At 52.8% G+C, this 21,300-nt stretch overlaps 1 protein-coding gene across 4 annotated transcripts in view; it reads left to right on the top strand.

Moving 5' to 3' along the window:
* Positions 1-19,603, top strand: part of PRDM15 (PR/SET domain 15) — a 71,943-nt gene extending 52,340 nt beyond the window's left edge. For all 4 annotated transcript variants that reach the window (XM_070598069.1, XM_070598067.1, XM_070598070.1 and 1 more), the window contains exons 18-24: positions 34-153; positions 5,913-6,044; positions 7,639-7,722; positions 8,128-8,303; positions 12,841-12,921; positions 14,553-14,762; positions 16,058-19,603. In XM_070598069.1, coding sequence (XP_070454170.1) covers positions 34-153; positions 5,913-6,044; positions 7,639-7,722; positions 8,128-8,303; positions 12,841-12,921; positions 14,553-14,762; positions 16,058-16,537 — 1,283 coding nt within the window. In that variant the 3' untranslated portion in view covers positions 16,538-19,603. The remainder of the gene's footprint in view (positions 1-33; positions 154-5,912; positions 6,045-7,638; positions 7,723-8,127; positions 8,304-12,840; positions 12,922-14,552; positions 14,763-16,057) is intronic.
* The last annotated feature ends 1,697 nt before the right edge of the window (positions 19,604-21,300 follow it).

Below are 21,300 nucleotides of genomic sequence, written 5' to 3'. Positions count from 1 at the left end.
GCAGGTTGAAGCTGTGGCGCGTGTGTGTTTCAGGAGTGAAGAGCCACGCGTGCGAGCAGTGTGGGAAGTCCTTTGCCAGGAAGGACATGCTGAAGGAGCACATGCGTGTGCACGACAACATCCGCGAGTACCTGTGTGCTGAGTGCGGGAAAGGTGCGTGCACGAGGCCAGACGCCCCTGGTCCCGGGAGAGGCCTGGACGCGCCACCAGCCCTCGGAGCTTCAAAGGCAGGGTGGGCGGAGCCTGGCTGGTGAAAAAAACATGCAGGGGCCATCGGCCAAGTGTGAGGGGACCCAGACTTGTCAGTCACTTAAAAGGAGACTCCTGTGAGGAACGTACTTAAGGGAGGGACCCAGGAGGAAATAAGGCAACCCAGAGGGCAGACAGACATGGTCAATTCAGGGCACCTTAGGTCTTTTTCAAAGTAGGGAGATAGTGCAACGTATGACTGTTGAAAGTCCAAAGTACTTGTCAGAAGCACCATGTGGCCTGACGGCGGATGCAGAATCCTGGCTGCTGACCACTCCCCACTAGAACCCGCTGTGTATTCAGATGGAGACTTCCTGTGACCGGGCATGACGGTGATGTTTATTTTAATCAAGTGAAATAATAGTAAACCTATTAAGAAAATATCTCCCATCAGTAAGTGAAATAAAAGAACATAATCCCAGGACACAGTAGAATTTTAACCCCATTTCTGTTTTAAAAATAACCCAAGCCGTCTGGAAGACCTGGAGCGGTGGGTCTTTGGTGGGCAGTGTGGCGCGGCCGCGGGGCTGTCCGTGGAGGGAAGCAGCAGGCCCAACCTCGGTCAGAGGGCCACAGGCCAGGGTTATCTGCCTTGCCGTTCGGCTCTCTTAAGAATTTTATATTCCATAAAGGTTTTATTTTTTCCTTTATTTGGTTTTTAAAATTAAACAGAAAAGGATGAAGAAGACGCAAATGCTCCATCATTTCACTCACCGAGTCACCCCTCCTGGCATGCCGAAAGAAGGTTGCGTGTAAAAAGTTAAAATAGGGGCTGGCCTGGTGGCACAGCGGTTAAGTGCGCACGTTCCGCTTCTTGGCGGCCTGGGGTTTGCCGGTTTGGATCCCGGGTGCGGACATGGCACCGCTGGTCCAGCCATGCTGTGGTAGGCATCCCACGTATAAAGTAGAGGAAGATGGGCACGGATGTTAGCTTGGGGCCAGTCTTCCTCAGCAAAAAGAGGAGGATTGGCAGCAGATGTTAGCTCAGGGCTTATCTTCCTCAAAAAAAAAAAAAATTTAAAAATTAAAAGTTAAAATAAATAACTGCTGAGAAAAGCAGAGCGTGAGATGCTCCCCTCCCCAGCCCCTCATCCCAGAAGCGACAGTTTCTTGTCTGTCCACCAAAATAACTCTGTGCGGCATGTAGATTGTTTTACTGCAAAAGTAACACAGGCACCTACCCCCAAAAATAAGTTTCTTTTTAAATAACACAGGTGGTCATGTAAGATAAAGTTAAGTGTATCCCACCTCAGAGCTCTTTAAGTTCCTCAAAAGAACCATTGTTAATGTTTCCTGGGAGCATTTCCAGCAGTTTCTCTGCGTGTTGTATCTTAGTGAGGGCCACCCTGGCTCACGCCCCAGCTGCCCCCCCGCTTTGCCTGAGCTCTTCCAGCCCCTTCCCCGAGGGCTGCTGCCTGCCCCCCCACCCCCGCCTGGAGGAGATGGTGGAGGGCAGGGGTGGGGGGTGAAGGGTTGGAGATGGACAGGTGTGGTCGGCCGTCCCCTGCAGGTGGGCAGGGAGAAACCCCGCCTGGGTCCCCCGAAGGGCCTGGCAGGGCGGGCGCTGAGGTCAGAGCCACATCTTATAATAATATATACATTTTTATATTTAAAATATACTTACTATTTGGCTTCATGATTTCTTTCATGAATTCTGAATACTTTAATAAAGGCTGGGATTCGTACTCAGGTGACCGTATTTATTTCACATAATCCTGAAATATTGGTATTGTCATTATGCTTTCATATGACAGTCGCTGGCACGTTCAAGCAAATGCTTTCTTTCCACACCTTGCTTTTTATTTATTTAAAAACCCATCAGAGACCTTTTCATATCAGAACAGGTAAATATTGCCCTAATTTTTCTCTCAAAACCTTGATAGGATTCCATCTTGTGGATTCCTGTAACCAGATCCTTTTATTTATATATTGAAGGTTTTTTGTGCACTCTTTTATTATTACAAATGATGTTGCAGGAAATATTCTTGTATATCATTACTTTACATTTTTCCCTGGAAATTCTAGGCCTGACTGTGCACTTACTCAAGTGAGAGGCCGTTGTAAGTAATGAGGGTCCCGTCACGCAGTGGTAGGGATCCCGTGTCCCCTGACCAGTGGGTTTCCTGTACAGCAGCAGTAGCCCAGGACACACAGGAAAATATCTTGTCAAAATCAAATCTTATAAAATCACTTTGAAAATATCTTATCAAAATCACTTCACGTCCCATGAAATACTCACGAATCTTGGTGGGACAGCTGTGTGGCCTGTGTGAGGAAACCACCAGGTCTTTAGAGAGAGAAAATGGGCCGGCCCTTTCCAGGTTTGGGAATTCTAAGTATTTAAAAAATACTAGCGCGGGCCCCATGGCGTAGTGCTGAAGTCCGTGCACTCCGCTTCAGCAGCCCGGGGTTTGTGGGTTCAGATCCTGAGCGCGAACCTACACACTGCTCATCCAGCCGTGCTGTGGCGATGTCCCACATACCAAAGAGAGGAAGATGGGCACAGATATTAGCTCAGTGACAATCTTCCTCGAGCGAAAAGAGGAAGACCAGCAACAGATGTTAGCTCAGGGCTGATCTTTCTCACCGAAAACAAAACAAACTTGTTTTCCCCAAAGTAAGTTGTAAATGTGATGCCAACTGAATCAAAATCCCAATAGAGCCTTAAAATTTCCACCGTGCAGCAGCCATGTGTATTTGAAACTGTTCACAGATGGTTTTTTTAATGAAGAGAGAAACATGAATGTCACCAACGAGGGCTGTGGGGGGTCAGGTGGGGGGTGAACTTTGCTGTGTCCTTCCTTCTGTGCATTTTCTGTTTTTTTTTTTATTTTTTTTTAAAGATTTTATTTTTTCCTTTTTCTCCCCAAAGCCCCCCGGTACATAGTTGTGTATTCTTCATTGTGGGTTCCTCTAGTTGTGGCATGTGGGACGCTGCCTCAGCGTGGTCTGACGAGCAGTGCCATGTCCGCGCCCAGGATTCGAACCGACGAAACACTGGGCCGCCTGCAGCGGAGCGCGCGAACTTAACCACTCGGCCACGGGGCCAGCCCCTGTGCATTTTCTGTTTTTATGGCCAGGTCTTATTTTGGGGATTTAGAATAAGTTCATCTGAGGTGCACAGAGGAGGGGAGCTCTCGTTTCTTGCAGGACAGTAAGGACCAGCTCCCTTCCGGACAGTTACTCACTGGGTGCGGGCCCTGAACTGACCATCCCATCAGGGGTCAGAGCCAAGATGCCGCTGTGCCAGGCACAGCCTGGGGGAGCAGCCAGTGCTGGCGAGGAGGAGGAGGCCGGCACGCGCATGGACTCTGGGTGGGAGTGTGAATTAGTACGGCTGGGGTGGGCTTGGGCAAAGTTAGCTGCAGCTAGAAATGTGTCCTGTTTATTTGCAGCACAAAATCTCTTTGCAGCAGAAAGATGTGTATGAGCATCCACGGCAGCACTGTGTGTGTCAGAGAACAGCTTGAAGCACTGAGGGATTGATGACAGTGGCCTCAGGGCCTTTGCACTGGCTGTTTCCCTGGCCAGGAATGCTGCTCCCTCAAGTAGCTATAATCCCTCGCACAAGTCTTACAGGTCACTTTCTCAGATGCCTCATCTGAGGGGCTCCCCTGAAGAGCCAGCGTCCCTGCCACCTCCACTCCCTCCTTCCTGCTCTCTCCTGCTTCTCTTCATGCCTTCTCATGGGACACTTTGTCCCTCCCTTTGTTTGTGTGTCCCTCCCCCATGAAGCTGGGGACTTTGCTTGGCTCCCTGCTTGCCCTCTGGTGCCTGGAACAGTGTGGCTGTGGTAGGAGCTCAGGTGTCTGTTGATGAACAAGAACAAGCCCTGAGTCGTATGTACGTTGAAGCAGCCTGATGGTCCCGTGTGTACTGGCCCAGCCTGACGCGCAGGCGAGCATGGGCCACCGAGGGTCCAGGGGTGATACTGCTGGGGGCTGGGCCAGAATGCACTCAGCAGTCGCCCCGGGTGGCCTGGAAGGCTGGACGGCTGGAGCCCCATCCTCTGCGCTAACTTAGCCTGTAGTTTGTTTTTTTTTTTTTTGCTATGAGTGTGTGTGATTTTTTTTAATCAAAAAGATTAAAAATAATTTTTTAAGGGAAAAATGCTCTTCCAGAGTCGATGCTGGGCCCACCCATGTCCTCCCCACCTGGCAGCCTAGGAACCTCTCTGTAAGGACTAGACAGTCATTTCAGGGCCGCCTGCTCCCTCTGCTGGCTCAGCCACGCTGGTTCTCTAGAGCCGTTCCCCACGCGCTGGTTGACGTCCACCTCCCGGTCACTCGTCCTGTGGTTTTCTAGGTGACCTGCTAGGGCACTGATGGCCACTGAAAAGACGACCCTTTTCAGGCATGGCAGATCTCCCAGTGCTGTCCTAAGGACAGCAATAGCAGTGGTCTGACTCTGCGCCCACCCCCTACCTAGGCCCCCAGGTCAGTTTCTGGGTGGCAGTGAGTAGCAGTGACCTGTCCACTGCCTCTTGGCTGGGTCGTCGGCCTGTGGCCCATGGGACTGGATGCCATCTGCCTCTGCTCCCGAGCTGCTGCCCACCCTGCCCCGCAGTGTCCCTTGCCCGGAGCCCTGCCCACACAGTATGCTCCCCTATCCCGTCTCCCTGGGCTGAGCCCTCAGTCACTAATTCAGATGCTGGTCCAGGGTCGTCCCTTCTCCAGGTGTCGGTAAAGGCTGGCTTTGTTACATTAAACTAAAGGTGGGTGGAGAGTCAGCTTAGACCTAGAGTGTCATGTCCAGTGGCCTTATGCGTAATCTTAATTAACGTTTGCGTCACCAAGCTCAACAGGAACCCTCAAGAGACTTGTAGGCCACTTAGCAGATGATTCGACGTGGTCACAATGGCAGCATTCAGAATTTACCCCTAGCTGTGGTGGTTGTGAGCACTGGCCGTCAGGGCTGGGAGGGCAGCCATGAGCTGCGCTGTCTGGACGTCGACAGTAACTCCTGAGAGCCTCTGAAGGCACAACTGCCCGCCTCGCCGCTGGTGGAGGGGGGCTTCTCGGACAAGCCCCCACACTTTGTCCTTCTCTTTGCTGGTTCCACTCTCACCGAGACCTGGGCCTGCCCCAGGGTCTGGGGCCTGGGCACTGTTCTGGTCCGGGGCGCGGGCACTTTGTGGGGGGTGCAGTGGGGGACGCGGGCACTATGGGGGGTCCAGGGTGCAGGGTCTAGGGCACTGTGCGGGGTCCGTGGGGCGGGGTGGGGCGCAGGCACTGTGCAGGGCCCGGGGGGCGGGGTGGGGCGCGGGCACTGGGGCGTCCAGGGTGCAGGGCGGTGCGCGGGCACTGTGCAGGGTCCCCGGCTCGGGGCGGGGTACAGGTACTGTGCGCGGTCCCGGGCACTGTGCGGGGTCTGCAGCACGGGGCGGGGCGCAGGCACTGGGCGGGGTCCGCTGGACTGGGCACAGGCATTGTGCCGGGTCCAGGGCGCGGGACGGGGCGCAGACACTGTGCAGGGTCCGGAGCGGGGGGCAGGGTACAGGCACTGTGCAGGGTCCGCGGCGCGGGACGGGCTGCAGTCACTGTGCAGGGTCCGCGGCGCGGAACGGGGCGCAGGCGCTGTGCAGGTCCGGGGCACGGGATGGGGCCCAGTGGCTCAGGGGAAGGGCGGGGCCGCTGGCGCGCTCACGGCTCCTGTCCCCGCAGGCATGAAGACCAAGCACGCGCTGCGCCACCACATGAAGCTGCACAAGGGCATCAAGGAGTACGAGTGCAAGGAGTGCCACCGCAAGTTCGCGCAGAAGGTCAACATGCTCAAGCACTACAAGCGCCACACGGGTGAGTGCGCGGCCGTGCGCTCCTGCCTCCGCCCCGCTGCTCTCCACTTTCTTGAGCTCCAGGGAAGCCCCGGGTTTCCCAAGCGAGTGAGCCTCTGCTGGGAGTGGGGACGCAGCCCTTTTCTCAGGACGCTTCCCCTCCCGGTGCGCGCGCTGTCACACCATCACTGCGCACGCGCACGGGAGCCTGGGCTACTGCCCTGCTCGCCGCCGCGGGCATTCGGCGAGGTCTGCCATCTTCGCTGTGCTTACCTTCCATTCGGCCATTTTCCTGCAGGAACGTGTGCCCTAGAAATGATCAGACAGGGGCCCAGAGACATGTTCCAGCTGGTCATCATGGCATGGTCTGGGACAGAAGACGCTGGAACATCTTAAGTGTCCATCAATAGGGCAGTCGTGAAATTGCGGTGTATCCACCAAAAAGAACGCTGCCTCTGTTAAGAGCATGAGGTGTATACGTTAGTTTACCTGGAAGTTCCTGATACACTAGGAGGAAAAGCAGCCTGTGCAACCAATGCTAGTTCATTTTTTATGACACATTTCTGTAAGGATAAACGTGTGTGTGTGAGAGAGAGAATTAGACACTAGAGCTGAAGGAAGGCTACCCCTGGTGATAGGAGTGGTGTCCGAGTCTGAAATTTCTGGCAGGGGTCTCTACATTGGTTCTGTGTCCTCCCCCAAATGGGAGCTGCCTGGCCCAGCTCACCTGTGCTCCCACCTCTCTCGCTGTCCCCAGGCTGTCCAGGCCACCACGCAGGTCTGCTCTGGGTTCCCCCGGAGTGCCGGCCCCAGTGTCCCTGGGTCTTTATGAGCTGGGTCTGCCCTCCTCTCCCTGGGGAAGCTCATCTCTTATTCGCTTCACCTTTTCTGGGAAGCTTTCTTGCTCCCGTGGACGGGGTCACATGCCTTCTCTGGGTTTTGTGGCACTCCATACTCTGCCTGCCACACACCAGCTGCTGGGTGTCGAGGCCTCCGTCCAGCTGTCCCTCCGTGAGCCACTGTGGGCCCAGGGCCCTGTGCCTACGTGGGGCTTGATAAATACTCACAGGACTGAGTTAAGTGGACTTTAACAATCGCTTGCCTTGTTTCCATTTGGGAACATTTGTTTAAAACACATTCTAAGGGTCCACCATCTTGTCGCTTTGGGGGGTGACACAGTCCAATGGCTCGATGCTCGCTCACCCAGTTGCAGACAAGAGGCTGATCGCCCAGACTGAGCGACTGGTTTGAACGCTCAGGACTGGAAGGAAGCTGACGAAACCATAAAAGTCTTGTAAGCATGGCTCTGCCTTCGCTTGTTGTGAGCTGTGCAGAGTCAAGCTCGTCGTTGACTCAGGTTCTGTTGGCTGAGCCTCCGGCAGGCCCGTGGGCCCTGGCCTGTACCTGCGCCGGCCGCCGGCAGGAGGGGACAGTTTCCCAGCTACGATTTTCTGGTTGAGCGTGAGAATGAGCGTCGACTGCCTGTTGTCTCCCGGTGGTTTACCTCCCCTGCAGCCTCTGCAGACTGACGCACGTCCAGGACGAGGCAGCTTGTGTGTGTAGTTAAATTAAAACAGTTACGGAACACGTGAAACGAAGGGCGCCTTTTTCTGCAGGGATCAAAGATTTCATGTGCGAATTGTGTGGAAAGACTTTTAGTGAGAGAAACACCATGGAGACCCACAAGCTCATCCACACAGGTAAGCAGAAGGTTCCGGACCCCACGCCGCCGTCTCCGTGAGGCCGTCCGGGCGTGCAGGGTAGGAGCAACCGTGCTGCGATTCTGTATTGTAGACTTTTGCAGAGTTTGTGCTGCTGTCCTGCCTTAATGGTGGCCCCTTGCCCCCTAAAAATGAGCCCACCACAACTTTGAAATATCCATTCTTGAATTTTCCAATGTTGGAGCAGCGACGCGGCTCCGTGCTCTGTGAGAGAGAAGCCACTCTCAGACTTGTCTCGGCCGGTGCTGTGGGTCCCGTGGCCGACCTGGCGGAGGACACCTGTGGCATGTGCAGAGCGCGCCCTCCTCGCCTGTCCTGCGGGCTGTGGGACGGCCCCACTCATGACCTGTGCTTGTTTCTTTCTCCCCCTGTGTGTGTGGGAAGTGGGCAAGCAGTGGACGTGCTCCGTGTGCGACAAGAAGTACGTCACCGAGTACATGCTGCAGAAGCACGTGCAGCTCACCCACGACAAGGTGGAGGCACAGAGCTGCCAGCTGTGCGGGACCAAGGTGTCCACCAGGGCCTCGATGAGCAGACACATGCGGCGCAAGCACCCAGAGGTAAGCCTGGGCGGGCGCAGGTCCTTCTCTGAGCCCCTCGGCCCCTCGGCCCGGTGCCTGCTTCTGCCTCTCAGAGTCCCCACTACACTGGCTCATGGGTCTGTCTCCCTTTGCAGACCTGGGATCCCTCAAGCAGGGCCTGGGTCTTCCCTTCCCTCTGACTCAGTGCCTGCACAGGAGGTGCTGAATAAATGAATGAAGAGCCTCAAACATATTTTTTGCAAAGATTGTAAGTTATATTCTCACTGGAATTGCAACAAGACAGAAGTACACCCCTGGCCTCCTGCCCCGTTGACCCCTTTGGAGTAACTCATAAAACGTGCAGGATGGGGAGCCTCCACCTGGTGTTGGGGGCCGGCGGCAGCAGGGTGGCGCTGAGGACCGAGAGGGAGAAATTGTAGAGGCAGGCAGACCCTGGCTTACCCGGAAGCTTGTTGTAAAGGAAGGTACTGGCGTTAAATAGTTCAGTTGTACCTTAAAAAGAAGCAAATTGGAAAACACAGCCAGAGGAAAAAGCAGGTAGAGAGCTGTCAGATCACAAGCAGAAAAGCAACAGAAGAGCTCTAACCAAAAACATCACTGCGCGAGCAACGGAACGCTTAGAACTTCTGTAGGTCCAAAGAACCAACTAGGGCAAGCTGAAAAGTATGTATGAGATATGACTGTCGTCGACAGACACAAACTGAATAGTAAAGATAGCAACCGTTCACGGAGAAGAGCAGGAAGGGCCCAGTGTGTCCAAGGAGAGACGGTTCACGAGAGAGGACACGGGAGGTTAAAAGCAGGACAGAGCGTCCAGCCTCACTGCATGGCGGAAATGCAGACGTTGGCGGTGGAAGGCGCCGCCCTTGTCTGTCGGATCGGCCGGACAGTTTAGACTCAGGGACCGTGCTGGCTGGGGTAAGCCAGGCCCTCTACTGCTGGATGTCCTCTGGGAGGGCATTTACCATTTATCACTGGTCCTTTGGACCCCTCAACATCCAGTAAGAGGAATGTGATTAAATTAGCAGTTTAGCAATGTGTTTGACTATACAAACATGTTCACAGAGAATTCTAAATAAAATTGTGAAATACTTACTGCAAAAAAGCAATATACACAGTGGGTGTATTGTTCGTGTAGGACATACCTCATACTCGTGTGTGTGAGTACAGCACTCACCTATGTAAAATAAACTGATTCAGGTAGAAAAAAGAAAGGAAGAAACCTTACATAGTGGTTTTCTCCCGGTGTTGAAGTTATGCGTAATTTCTTATCTTTGTATTTTTCTCCGTTTTCAGTAATTTCCTTTAATGAACATGAATTACCTTTGCAATTATAAAAGCACAGTCTGCCTTAATTTGGGGATGATAGGTGCATCTTTTCCTTCCGGAACCTCGCCGTGTTCTCCTCTGCAGTCCGATCAGGTCCCCCTCCGGTGGTTCAGGCAGTCACCAGCTCTCCAGTCCTCTGTGGGGTCCGACATGGGGAGCTGGGATCCCCCAAACGGAGCTCTGCATACTTGCTTCCATTTTCCCCTAGTCGCCAGCTAGTGTGTTCATGTGGGAAAACAAAGTCGGGGAGCAGGAGCGTGGGGCATCAGCGTCCACTCGGCTGCCCAGTGTCAGCAAGCACAGTGTCCCCAGGGTCTCAGGGTTCAGAGCAGACACCACAGACTCACCTGGCGGCACAGGACGAGTCTGGAGCTTGAGCGATTTCTGTTCCCATAAGGCTTTCTGTAGTTACATGTGTTAAACCAAGAGTGTGCAAGTTGATTTCTGCAGACTGGCCGTGCAATAAGTGTTGCAGGTGGGGAGAGAGGCCTTGCTGGTGCACAGGGAGGCGCCCGGCGGACGCTTTCGTCCAGCGGGTCCTTTCACGGGAGTTAATGATCGCATCCTAATTGATCACTGTGCACAGTCACCCTTTCGTGCTGTGCCTCTGAACCTGGGGCAGTGATGACCCACCACCCGTTCCCCTCCAGCACGCCCACCCAGGCAGAGTGGCGTCCTGGAGGGGAGGCTGGCAGGCGAAGGCAGAAGGAAGTGCTGCCGGGGCTCTGTGGCCTGTCCCTTCTGTCTCTCCAGCCTGTCGCCTGTTCCCTCTAGGCCATTCCTTTGAGCATTTCACTGTCGTTTTGTTCTGTGTTGGTTCAGACAAATACATAGTGAGCACCTGCTCGTGATGAGCGAGCGCGGGTGCGCCAGCCAGACGGAGTGTGTCCCCGCCTTCCTGGACGAGGCGGTCTCACGTGGGAGAAAGAGGCATGGGAAGCAGGGCAAGAGGAAACGTGATCACAGAGAAGAATAGGTGACGTGGAGGAGGCGGCCCAGACGGCAGAGACAGGGCAGAGGAAGGGACTTGGGGCAGGGGATGCAGGGGAGGGCCAGCTCTGGGGCCTGGCTGCATGGGAGTGTGCGTGTCACTGAGCCACGCAGCCCCCCTTGTTGGCACTGAGCACAGACTCGGGCACAGGTCTTTGGAGGCAGACTAACATGCTGTTAAGCATAAATATATTGGAGATCTTTCAGAACTGATGCTATTTTATAACTTTCAGGTATGATCTTTCTCTCTGCTTTGAACGAATAGTACGTTGGAAAAATTATAACACGAAAACCATTTTCTTTTATGGGCTTATCTCCTAATAAGAGTAAAGCCAATGAAGGCTTCTGTGGTTGTTCCATGGCATCCGCTTCCAGACTGTGTGATAGGACACTGATGATGTCCATGTTGGTGATGACAGTGGAGGTGGAGGGAGTGGTGATAGCGGTGGTGGTAGTGGTGATGGTGGTGGTGGTGGAAGTGACAGTGATGGTGGTGATGATGGCAGAGATGAGGTAGTGGTGGTGGCAGTGGTCGTGGTGGTGGTGGTGGTGATGATGGAGGTGGTGGTGGTGGTGATGATGGAGGTGGTGGTGGTGGTGATGATGGAGGTGGTGGTGGTGGTGATGATGGAGGTGGTGGTGATGATGGAGGTGGTGGTGGTGGTGATGATGGAGGTGGTGATGATGGAGGTGGTGGTGATGATGGAGGTGGTGGTGGTGGTGATGATGGAGGTGGTGATGATGGAGGTGGTGGTGATGATGGAGGTGGAGGTGGTGGTGATGATGGAGGTGGTGGTGGTGATGGAGGTGGTGGTGGTGGTGATGATGGAGGTGGTGGTGATGATGGAGGTGGTGGTGATGATGGAGGTGGTGGTGGTGGTGATGATGGAGGTGGTGGTGATGATGGAGGTGGTGGTGATGATGGAGGTGGTGGTGATGGTGCTTGTGTGGAAGTGACAGTGATGATGGTGGTGGTGGGAGTGACCGTGGTGGTGGAGGTGGGAGTGATGATGGCAGAGATGGAGATAGTAATGACAGCAGTGGTGGCGGGTGGTGGTGGTGATGACGATCATGGTGCTGGTGGTGCTAGAGACAGTGGTAAAAAGCATGTCAGTGGCATCTGGCTGCTGTTACTCAGTTTTGTAGCATCAGTCACACGCGTGTCCTCAGTGTTGGTGTGAACTTAACAGCTGCGCCGCCTCCTTCGTTGGCCGTTCTTTCAGAGCAGGGCCAGCTCTCATCTTTGAACAGAGGCCTAAAGTGCAGTTTCCTATCATCTTTCTTAACTAAGCCACACCCACCATGTATCATCTGTAATTTCCCATGTGTATTTTCTTTAGTTGAGCAAAAATTTAGAGATGCTGCTAAGCTGTTTGAAGAACTCTTAACAGACAGACTTTTGTAGTTTTCTCCGATCTTGTGTAGCTTTTCCACAGCGAATTCCCTTCTCTATAGCCGCTCCCCTCTGCCCACCTCCCCAGTGCCCTCCGCTCCCTCTCTGCACTCCTGTCCCATTGTCTCCCTGATAACTGAATCCCCTTAAGGAGTCGCAGTAACCAGTACAAACTGGCATGAGCAGGTTTGTGGATGAGAATCAGGCAAGACCTCCTGAACTGTGGGGTGGGACACGCGAGGAGCGCCTTGCGGCCTGAGGGTCTGCGTGCTGAGGACCATTTAGTGTGGCTCTGGGACGGACATGGGGGCGGGCGGTCACGTCATCACAAAATTAGTAAGTCAAAGTACCTGGACATGTGTCAAGTTAGAAAGTAAAGTAGTTAAGGTACCAGTGTCTCATTTTTGGTGATCCCTTGCAGGGCAGGGTTACTGTCCCGTATCTGTGCCCGTCTGCTATGGTTTGAAATAACAAGATTCACTGAAAATTCACTTGCAGAAAGCACATTAGTATGGGGCAGGAAAGGGAGGACATGGAGTCTCCACCCTCAGGGGAGGACGTGAGATGACACACAGACAGGTGCCGGGTGACGTGCGCCGTGTGTAAGCACTGCAGAGACTTGAAATGAGGGCCACGGACAGGGGAAGGACCAGCCTGGACGGGGTTCTGGAAACGAGGTTTCACTGTCAGTCCTGAGCAGAGCTGGGTCAGAAACACCTGGGATGCCTTTGAGGGAATAAGTCAGTTGTCAGCCAGTCCAGCCGTCTGGGTCCTGCCTGCCGTGAACCTGGGCTGGCCTTTGGGTGCAGCATCCATGGCTCACTGCCCCGTGCTCCCTCGTAGGTCCTGGCCGTGAGGATAGACGACCTGGACCACCTCCCAGAGACCACCACCATCGATGCCTCCTCCATTGGCATCGTCCAGGTGAGCACGGAGCAGGCCCTGCAGGGTGAGTGCCTTCGTCCCGGGAACTTCTAGATAAGCAGACACCCGTTAGATGGACCCAGAGGCTCAGCCAGGTGTGGTGAGCTGCCCTCGGGCTGGCCCCCAGAGTCTGCACCATGGGGTTCCCCGTCCCGTCACCCTTCGTCGTTTTGATCCATCTTCTCCCCAAGAGTCTTTTAGTTTCTGTAAAAGTTTCTAGAACTTCAATTTTCTTAACGCGGATGTATTTCATTTTGGAGGATAGATGGTATATTAGGTTCTCTGGAGGTTTATTTTAAGGAATTGGCTCACGTGATTGTGAGGTCTGGCAAGTCCAAACTCTGCAGGGCAGGCTGGCAGGCGAGAGGCCCAGGAAGAGCTGATGTCGCAGCTCGAGTCTGCAGGCCGTCTGGAGGCAGAACTCTTCCTCCGGCAGCCACCCCAGTGTTTTTCTCGTAAGGCCTTCACCTGATTGGGTGAGGCCCACCCACACCACAGAGGTCAATCTGCTTTACTCAGCGTCCCCTGATTTAAATGTTAATCTCATCTAAAAAATACCTTCACAGCAACGTCTGGACATGTTTGACCACACAACTGGGCCCCCCAGCCCAGCCAGGTTGACACTTAAAATTAACTACACAGATGTTTTCCAGAAAAACTTAGTATCATTAGATCGTTAAAGCAAAATGACTTTAAACATATTAGATAAACTTATTTTTTAAAGGAATTTTTAGTTAATACCTTCATAAAATTTTTTTCATAATAAAGAGAATAGGTCACGCTCTCGGTTATTTTAGAATCACATTTGTACCTGTTTTATTTGAATCAGTGCTCTGTGCACAGTGCTCAGGTGGCTGGGTGGGCCTGAGCGAGCGTGACAATGCCCGTGTCCCACCTCTCCGCAGTGCCCCAGGGAGCCGTAACTCACATCCACCCCTGACGAGGGAATCCCACAATGGCCACACCCCGGCAGGCTTCCTCTGGGTCTGTCTGCCAGTGAGTGGTTCTAAGCCGCCTGGGATGGCCCCGGAGGTCAGGGGGGGTGCTGGGGACCCTTGCTGGCCACCACTGCCCGGTGGCCTCTGTGACGCTGAGTGAGCCCAGCCGTGGGTCGGAGACTGGCGACGTCGCTGCGGCTCACAGATGAGTGTGGGGGGCACCATCCGGCATCACCCCTACGGCCACACCCTAATTGCTGTCCCGAGGGAGATGACCGCCCCGGTCCTACGGACAAGCCCGTTTTGATCCAAGATTGTTTCCAGAGGGAATGCATTTCAGCCTGGGCACGGGAGCCCCGCTGGGAGAGCATCTTCAGCTCAGGCTGAGCTCACCGGGGCTGAAACGTACCTTAAATAAATTTGAAGTTTATATTTTAGCACTAAATGTGGCTTATAGAAATATAATTTGTAATTTCCTTCACTTAAAAAAAAAAACAGACTGAAAGCAACAGGGATTTGTCCTAGTCCTTAGAAGCAATAGTGAGCAGATGAGCTGTGGTCACTGTTTCCTCTGGCAGCTTGGTGGCCCGAGAGCGTCCCCACTGACCCCGGGGTCCGACTGGGGACGGTGCTCTGGCCACCGTGGGGTCACGACCCCTTGACCCGGGCGTTGCTGGACTTCTTCTCCTGCAGCCTGAGCTGGGTCTGGAGCAGGAAGATCTGGCCGAGGGGAAGCACGTGAAAGCCGCCCGCAGGACTCACAAGCGGAAGCAGAAGCCGGAGGAGGAGGCGGGCGCGCCGGGGCCCGAGGACGCCGCCTTCAGCGAGTACCCGGAGAAAGAGCCCCCGTTCTCCGGCGGCGTGGGCGACGAGACCGACTCCGCCGTGCAGAGCATCCAGCAGGTCTCTTCCTCGCTCGAGCTGGAGTCGCGCCCGGTCCCTCCGTGAGAGGCGGCTGCCCTGGTGCGGCCGCGTTGCCTGTTCTGAGCGCCCAACGGATGCCTGGGCTCCGGGCTGCAGTCAGCACGGCACCCCGTTCTTCACTGAGGCGCTGCTCCACCTGCGCCTTTCCAGTTAGATCTGGAAATCACACTTGCCCCTGTGGGTAGCAGTGTGATGTCATAGCATGTTCAGGAGAGCTGTCTCCCCCGAGTGGGAATTGGGTTGTTTCCAGTTTGGGGAGCTCGTAAATGGCCTAAGCATGTTCCTTTATTGTGGAAGGAGGCCCCGTGCCCCTGCCGACCGTCAGGGAGAGCCCAACCCTGAGTCCCAGAGGACCCATCCAGAGAGGGTTGGAGAGCGAAGGAAGGATGTGCAAGGCCAGCCAATCCTGCTTCTTTTAATGGGACCTTCCAATTGGCTCGGCCTTCATCACTTTGGTTTTGAGGCCCCCGCATCTTCAATCAGTGTGTGTCTGACCCTCTGCACCTCTCTTGACCTTGAGATGGTGATCCTGACTGCAGACATTCTTGCATTTCTCTAGCTCTTCCCTCTCTAGGGGCAAGAAAGCTGCTTTCTTTTTTATACATTAGCTGTTGGTACTGCAGACTTGTTTATCACCATTTTTAACATTGTCACTGGGGTTTTCATGCACCAACAGCCAGGCACGTTAGAAGAGGGAATGGACAATGATATGCATCTGTCTTCTCTTTTCTTTTCTTTTTTTTTTTGCTGAGGAAGATTCACCCTGAGCCAACATCTGTTGCTAGTCTTCCTCTTTTTCCTTGAGGAAGATTCACCTGGAGCTAATATCTGTGCCAGTCTTCCTCTATTTTGTGTGTGGGTCGCCACTGCAGCATGGCTGCCAACAAGTGGTGTAGGTCCCAGGCCGCAGAAGCAGAGCACGCTGAACTTAACCACTAGGCCAGAGGGCCGGCCCCACTTCTGTCTTTTTCACCATTGTTTTTCTCTGGTTTTTCCCCAGCCAGTGGGATCATCTGTTCTCAGTTCTAGCTAATGACCTCTGCATTTATGTCTGTATCTTGATTCTCTTTTTCACTGGAATTCTGTTTCGGGACAAATTTAACTCGGTTGAATCTTTCCCCCGGGGCCGTCTTGCCTCTCCTCCTTTGGGGTGGGCGTCTGATAATTCCAGCGCGAGAATACACCCTCGTCACAACACGCGGCAGGGAAAGGTTCTTCCGGGCTCCATTTTGCAGAAACTATTAATCATTTCATGTTTTGTGTGACTCTTGCAGGTGGTGGTGACGCTGGGTGACCCAAACGTGAGTACTCCATCCAGCTCGGTCGGCCTGACCAACATCACCGTGACCCCCATCACCACTGCAGCCGGGACTCAGTTTACCAACCTCCAGCCGGTGGCCGTCGGGCACCTGACCGCCCCAGAACGCCAGCTCCAGCTGGACAACTCGATCCTGACCGTGACCTTTGACACCGTCAGTGGCTCCGCCATGCTGCACAACCGCCAGAACGACATCCAGATCCACTCCCAGCCGGAGGCCTCGAACCCGCAGTCCGTGGCCCACTTCATCAATCTGACCACTCTGGTCAACTCCATCACGCCCCTGGGGAGCCAGCTCAGCGACCAGCACCCGCTCACGTGGCGGGCGGTGCCCCAGACGGACGTCCTGCCGCCCCCACCGCCTCAGGCCCCACCGCCGCCTGCCGCCCAGCCCCAGGTGCAGGCCGAGCAGCCGCCACAGATGTACGGCTACTGAGTCGCACTGCCCAGAGCTCAAAGCAGAACCACAGAAAGGTTTCCATTGTTGTTTTTGAGATTTGTTGGCTGGATACCAAACAAAGAAAAAAAATCACATTGCAATGGAAGTAAGGTTGACTTAGCTGCTGCAGGATGATCTCCAGATGCCCCAACAGCCACTACCGTCTGTCAGCTTAACTCAAGAAGTGCCCCCGACAGGCCTGTGTGAACGCACGTGGTTCCCCGCTCTGCCTTAGCGGGCGTTGCGCCCCGGGCCCTGGGCACGCCCCAGCCTCTCCCTCACGCCTATGTCTGACGGACACAGGGTTTGGGAAGGGGAAACAGACAGAGAAGCAAAATCCCAAGGGGCAAGTGCTATGTTATTAGGAACATGAATGGTCCGTTTTGTTTTTTCCTTTAGAACTCAGTTGTGTTGAAACATAGACGGTGCTTAGATGTGGCAGCATGCTACTGTGGAACACAGTTTCCTCACTTCTGGATTTTTTTTTTTTTTTTTTTTGCAGATGAGCAGATAGAAGTTAAACTAACAGTTATTCTGTTCTTTGAAATTTGAGTCGAGTTGAATTTGTTACCCAGCTTTGGGCTGAAACCATGTGTGAGAAGATGCTCTGTGATGGCATCTGCCCTGATCCCCCTCTGGCTTCAGGTTCATCATGGACAAGGGGTCCTGTGAAGTCGCTGACCAAGGCCTCTTAGTAACAGAACCCGTGAATCGATTTTCAGTATCGTTTTTCTTTTTTCGCTTTATTTCAAGCATATATTCTGTGTTCAAGACTCTGTTGTGGCCGTGTTGTTTTCTGTTTTCTTTCAACATGCTGAAGTCGTTTGCACTGTAGGACTGTTGGTCTGTGTCCAGTTGTGCACAGCTGCCCAGATGCAGAGCGTGCCGCAAGTCAGCCTCATGCTGTCCCTTCTGGTGGCTCCTTGGGGGTCGTCTCAGGATTCTCTGCCATCCAAATATATTTATTATGGCTGAGGCTTAGCCCAAATCCCCTGGACTGAAGGACAGGGAAGAAATTCATGTCTTCTTTCTGTTTAAACTTTAATCCCAAAGGTTGATGTTGTTTCAAGACCAATTTTCTATAAAAATGTGGAACGAGCATGACTCTTTATAGTGGAAAAGAATAGGTTTTTCTGCAATACAAAGATACTGCTATTTCTTGCCAGGCAGTAATGACAGCAGAAGAGCTTAATCCACTGGGAGAAGCATTACGCCCCTAATAAATGACTGTGCTGACAAACAGCCAGCTCTGCTTCCCCGGGGACACACACTCTCCTACGTGGGTACCCATTTCAGGTGCAGCTGGTGGTGGGCAAGGCTGCCCCTGGCCATCGAGGCCACAGCCAGCAGCCGCCCTGCTGCTGCCCAGCCAGGGAAACAGAAAGAGGCGTGGGGAACGAAGTTTGATTTTTACTCCCCTGATATTTTTTAACAGTATCCAAGTTGAGATGATAAATTTGCCTCACTTTGTCCTTGATCGCTGTTCGTCCCCGGCTCTGTGTTACTTGGGGAACCATCCTGAAGAGATACTGGCGAGGAGTCAGGAGTGGATAAACGAGGCCACGGTCATCTTAGGTTGCCCGTGAGGCAGAGGACGATTCGTTATACAAAATGCACCTTTCTCAGCACTTCATCTTATTCCAAACAGCAAGATTTTGAGGCTAGGGCTAGAATTTGTTGTGTGCAATACATGCCTCCCTGAACTACAGAAATTCGTCACCCAGGCAGCAGATGTGAAAGGGGGCTCCGGGTCCACGTTGTCCACACTCACACAGCTCGTTCAGACACTCCCAGCTCTCACCTCGCAGTTGAATTCATAGTACGAGATTGTTGGAATTTTTAATTTATGATAATTATTTTTATGTTATTTATGTATATAATTAACTGCTTTATACATAATAGTTTCATCAAATGAACTGGTCTAGGGGTGACTTATTTTCTAAAATATTGTCTCCATTCTCCCAGTAGAAGTGGTCCAGCTATCCATGGAATCATCAAGAGTGCCAAGGTTCCTAAGATATTTTTTTAAAAATCACCGACAGTTTCTTTTTTGCATTTGCAGAATACAAAGGGTGAAAGACCGGCTAATCCAAAGGTGGTTAAACATCTACAGCGTTTATCATTTATTCCTCTTCCTTACGGAAGAAAGGCCTTTTAAATCACAATGGTATTTTTTTAAAGAAGTTGTTTTTGTGCCTAGAGTAAAGAACGCAGCAAGTGGTTTTAAAGAACCTAATTTACGTTGTGTGGCTCCGGAGTACGGGTCATTTACATACGCAGACAGACAATAATACTTCTTGTTATAATACGTGAGAACTCTAAATAAAAATCAGATTTACTCCTGAGTTTTCTATAGACTTATTTGGTCTCAATAGGGCCACTTTCTGAGGCATTAGAGGTTCGTGTTTTCGTAAAACAGTAAGAAACTGGGGAGCAAAAAAAATTACTACTCGACCAAAAGGGTCCTCGACTCCAGATTGTTCTGTGCATATCTCACTGCTTACCAATGGGAAGTGTTTAATTTTTTTAGCTGATCCCAGGTGCACAGCTGTATCCAGAGGAGAAGGTTAGATCGAACCATTGTGGCCGCCAAGCTCTGTGAAGCCGTCTTGGTTATTCTCCATTAATAAATCATGGGAATTTATTTTTGGTCTGTGAATTTGTGAAGTTATGTAGTTCTGTGGCACAGGATGGCATGAATCTAGCAGAGCCAGACCCCAGGGTACCACTCGCCATGAATCACATGCTCCGTGGTGAGGAGGGGACTGGGTCTCTGGGATGGCTTACGTGTGGGATGTGCTCTCCGTACCAGGTGCCACCTCGCTGAGTCCGACAGGGAGCTGCTTTGGAGAATTCCAGGCGCGGGAAGCCGATTCATGGACCTTCTGAGTTCTGTCCGGTCACAGTGTCCAGAGGTGTAAAGCTGGTGGCTTCCCAGCTCAAGGCAGTGTCTGTGACTTTCCCGTTAGATTTTGAAAGGCAGTAAGACTGTTTTGAGAAGTTGAGTGTGTTTTGTGTCCCTTCGGTTTGTACGACAACAAATAAAAGGTGCCGTGACCTGTGTTTTGTTTCGATTGCTGGCCCTCTGCTCAGACTGCCCGTCCCAAGGAGTGGACATGCTTGGTGTATTTTGAGAACAGTTATAATTCTTGATGCCACCCACATCTTGCTTTCTCTCCAGTCCAGAAGCCATGAAACATTTGGGTTCTCTGAAGTGTTCCCTGAGAGAGTGAGGGATCAGAAGCTTCCAGAGGAGTTAAAAAAAGAAAAGAAAAGAAAGGCAACACAGAGGTGCAGGTAGCATTTTTGGCAAAGCTTAGATCAAGAGAGAATGGGCACAAAGATGGGTAGCCAGAGGAGGGGGAAACTTACAGCGTTTCTTTGGGCGGATTGTCTGGAACAGTCCCTTATTTTATTGATCAGATATTAAGTTGGATATTCCTATTTGTTAGGAATAGTCATTTTAAAGTTATAAAATACCTGAAACGTCACCCAGTATTCCAAGAATTTGAATTATGAGGCCCTTGTCTTAGATATTTTAGTCATATTTTGGATGATACCTGGGGGCAACTATTTCTCCTGCGGGTGAATGGGATTCACTCATTTAATGTCCAAGAAATTATGAGCACCTTCTTGTCGGTGCCAGACCTGTGTGGTTCTCTTTGCACACAAATGCGACCTTTCAAAAGACTCCAAAGGAAGAAATTGTGGCGATGTCGTTTGTACACGTTTGGTTCATCAATGCCCCTGCCAGTCTTTGTGAAGCACAGATTAGCACAAAGGATTTGCTTTGCTAACGGCCATGTGATGTGATGAAAAACTAACCGTGTCCATCTGTGAATCCAGTCTTTTCACGCCTTAAAAACAAATTCTGATAGAAAGGGAGAGATAACCAGGCCGCTGGCTGCTTCAGCTCAGCAGTTTGTATGTGGTGGTGCAGTCGGCAGAATTTTCCGGAAGGAACCTGGACAAAGAGCTGGCTGGGACCACCCCTCCCACCCAAGCCCTGCCCCCTGTAGAGCTGGAGCTTCCCCTCCCTGTGTGGGGACTGCAACGCCCCTGGGCCCCGGGGTCCCCAGGTGTGGGCAGTGGGCATTCCCAGACACACAGATCACAGGTCGCCTTGGAACCAAGTGGCCTGCTCTGTGCCCATTGACAGCTCCCCCTTCCCACAGTTGCTGCATGAAGAGGGACGCCCGCAGGGGAAGGTGTCCCTTGAGTGGGGCTTAGACCCACGCTGTGTCTTCACAGAGAGCGCAGCCCGGGATATTCTCGGGGAAGAGGGAGGGTGGAGGACCCGGACATGGCACCTGCTGAATACCACCTGTTCCACTCAACTCCCCAGGAACGCTGGTGCGTCATCCCCATGGATGACAATGGTCCGAATCCAGGGCTTCCCTCTTCCCTCCTTAGCTGTAGCTGCAGAACGAGTAGCAAGGTAAAGAAGGAAGGAGGGGGACCTGCAGCTGTGTTGTTGGAACTGCCTCTAGAAACCGCAAGGCTGTGCCATCTGCTTATCTCAAATGGACTCGGGGGTGGGGGCGATGGCTATGGTCAGGAGCGTGCACTGTGTCATTCGTGGAGTGCCATCCTTTGTTCAATGGAAGCGCATCCGTTCATTCCCACCTGGATATCTCAAAGGGTCGTCGAGCTCACAGCATCTCCCCCGTGGAATTCATGACCCTCATCCCAAACTGGCCCTCCCCCCCACCCTGTCCCCAGCCACAGCCGACAGCCCTGTCATCCAGCTAATAACCCAG

Source organism: Equus przewalskii, chromosome 27 (assembly GCF_037783145.1).
Source record: "Equus przewalskii isolate Varuska chromosome 27, EquPr2, whole genome shotgun sequence".
Classification (NCBI taxonomy): Eukaryota; Metazoa; Chordata; class Mammalia; order Perissodactyla; family Equidae; genus Equus; species Equus przewalskii.
Note: the sequence above shows the minus strand (reverse complement) of the source record. Positions and strands in the feature narration are given on the sequence as shown.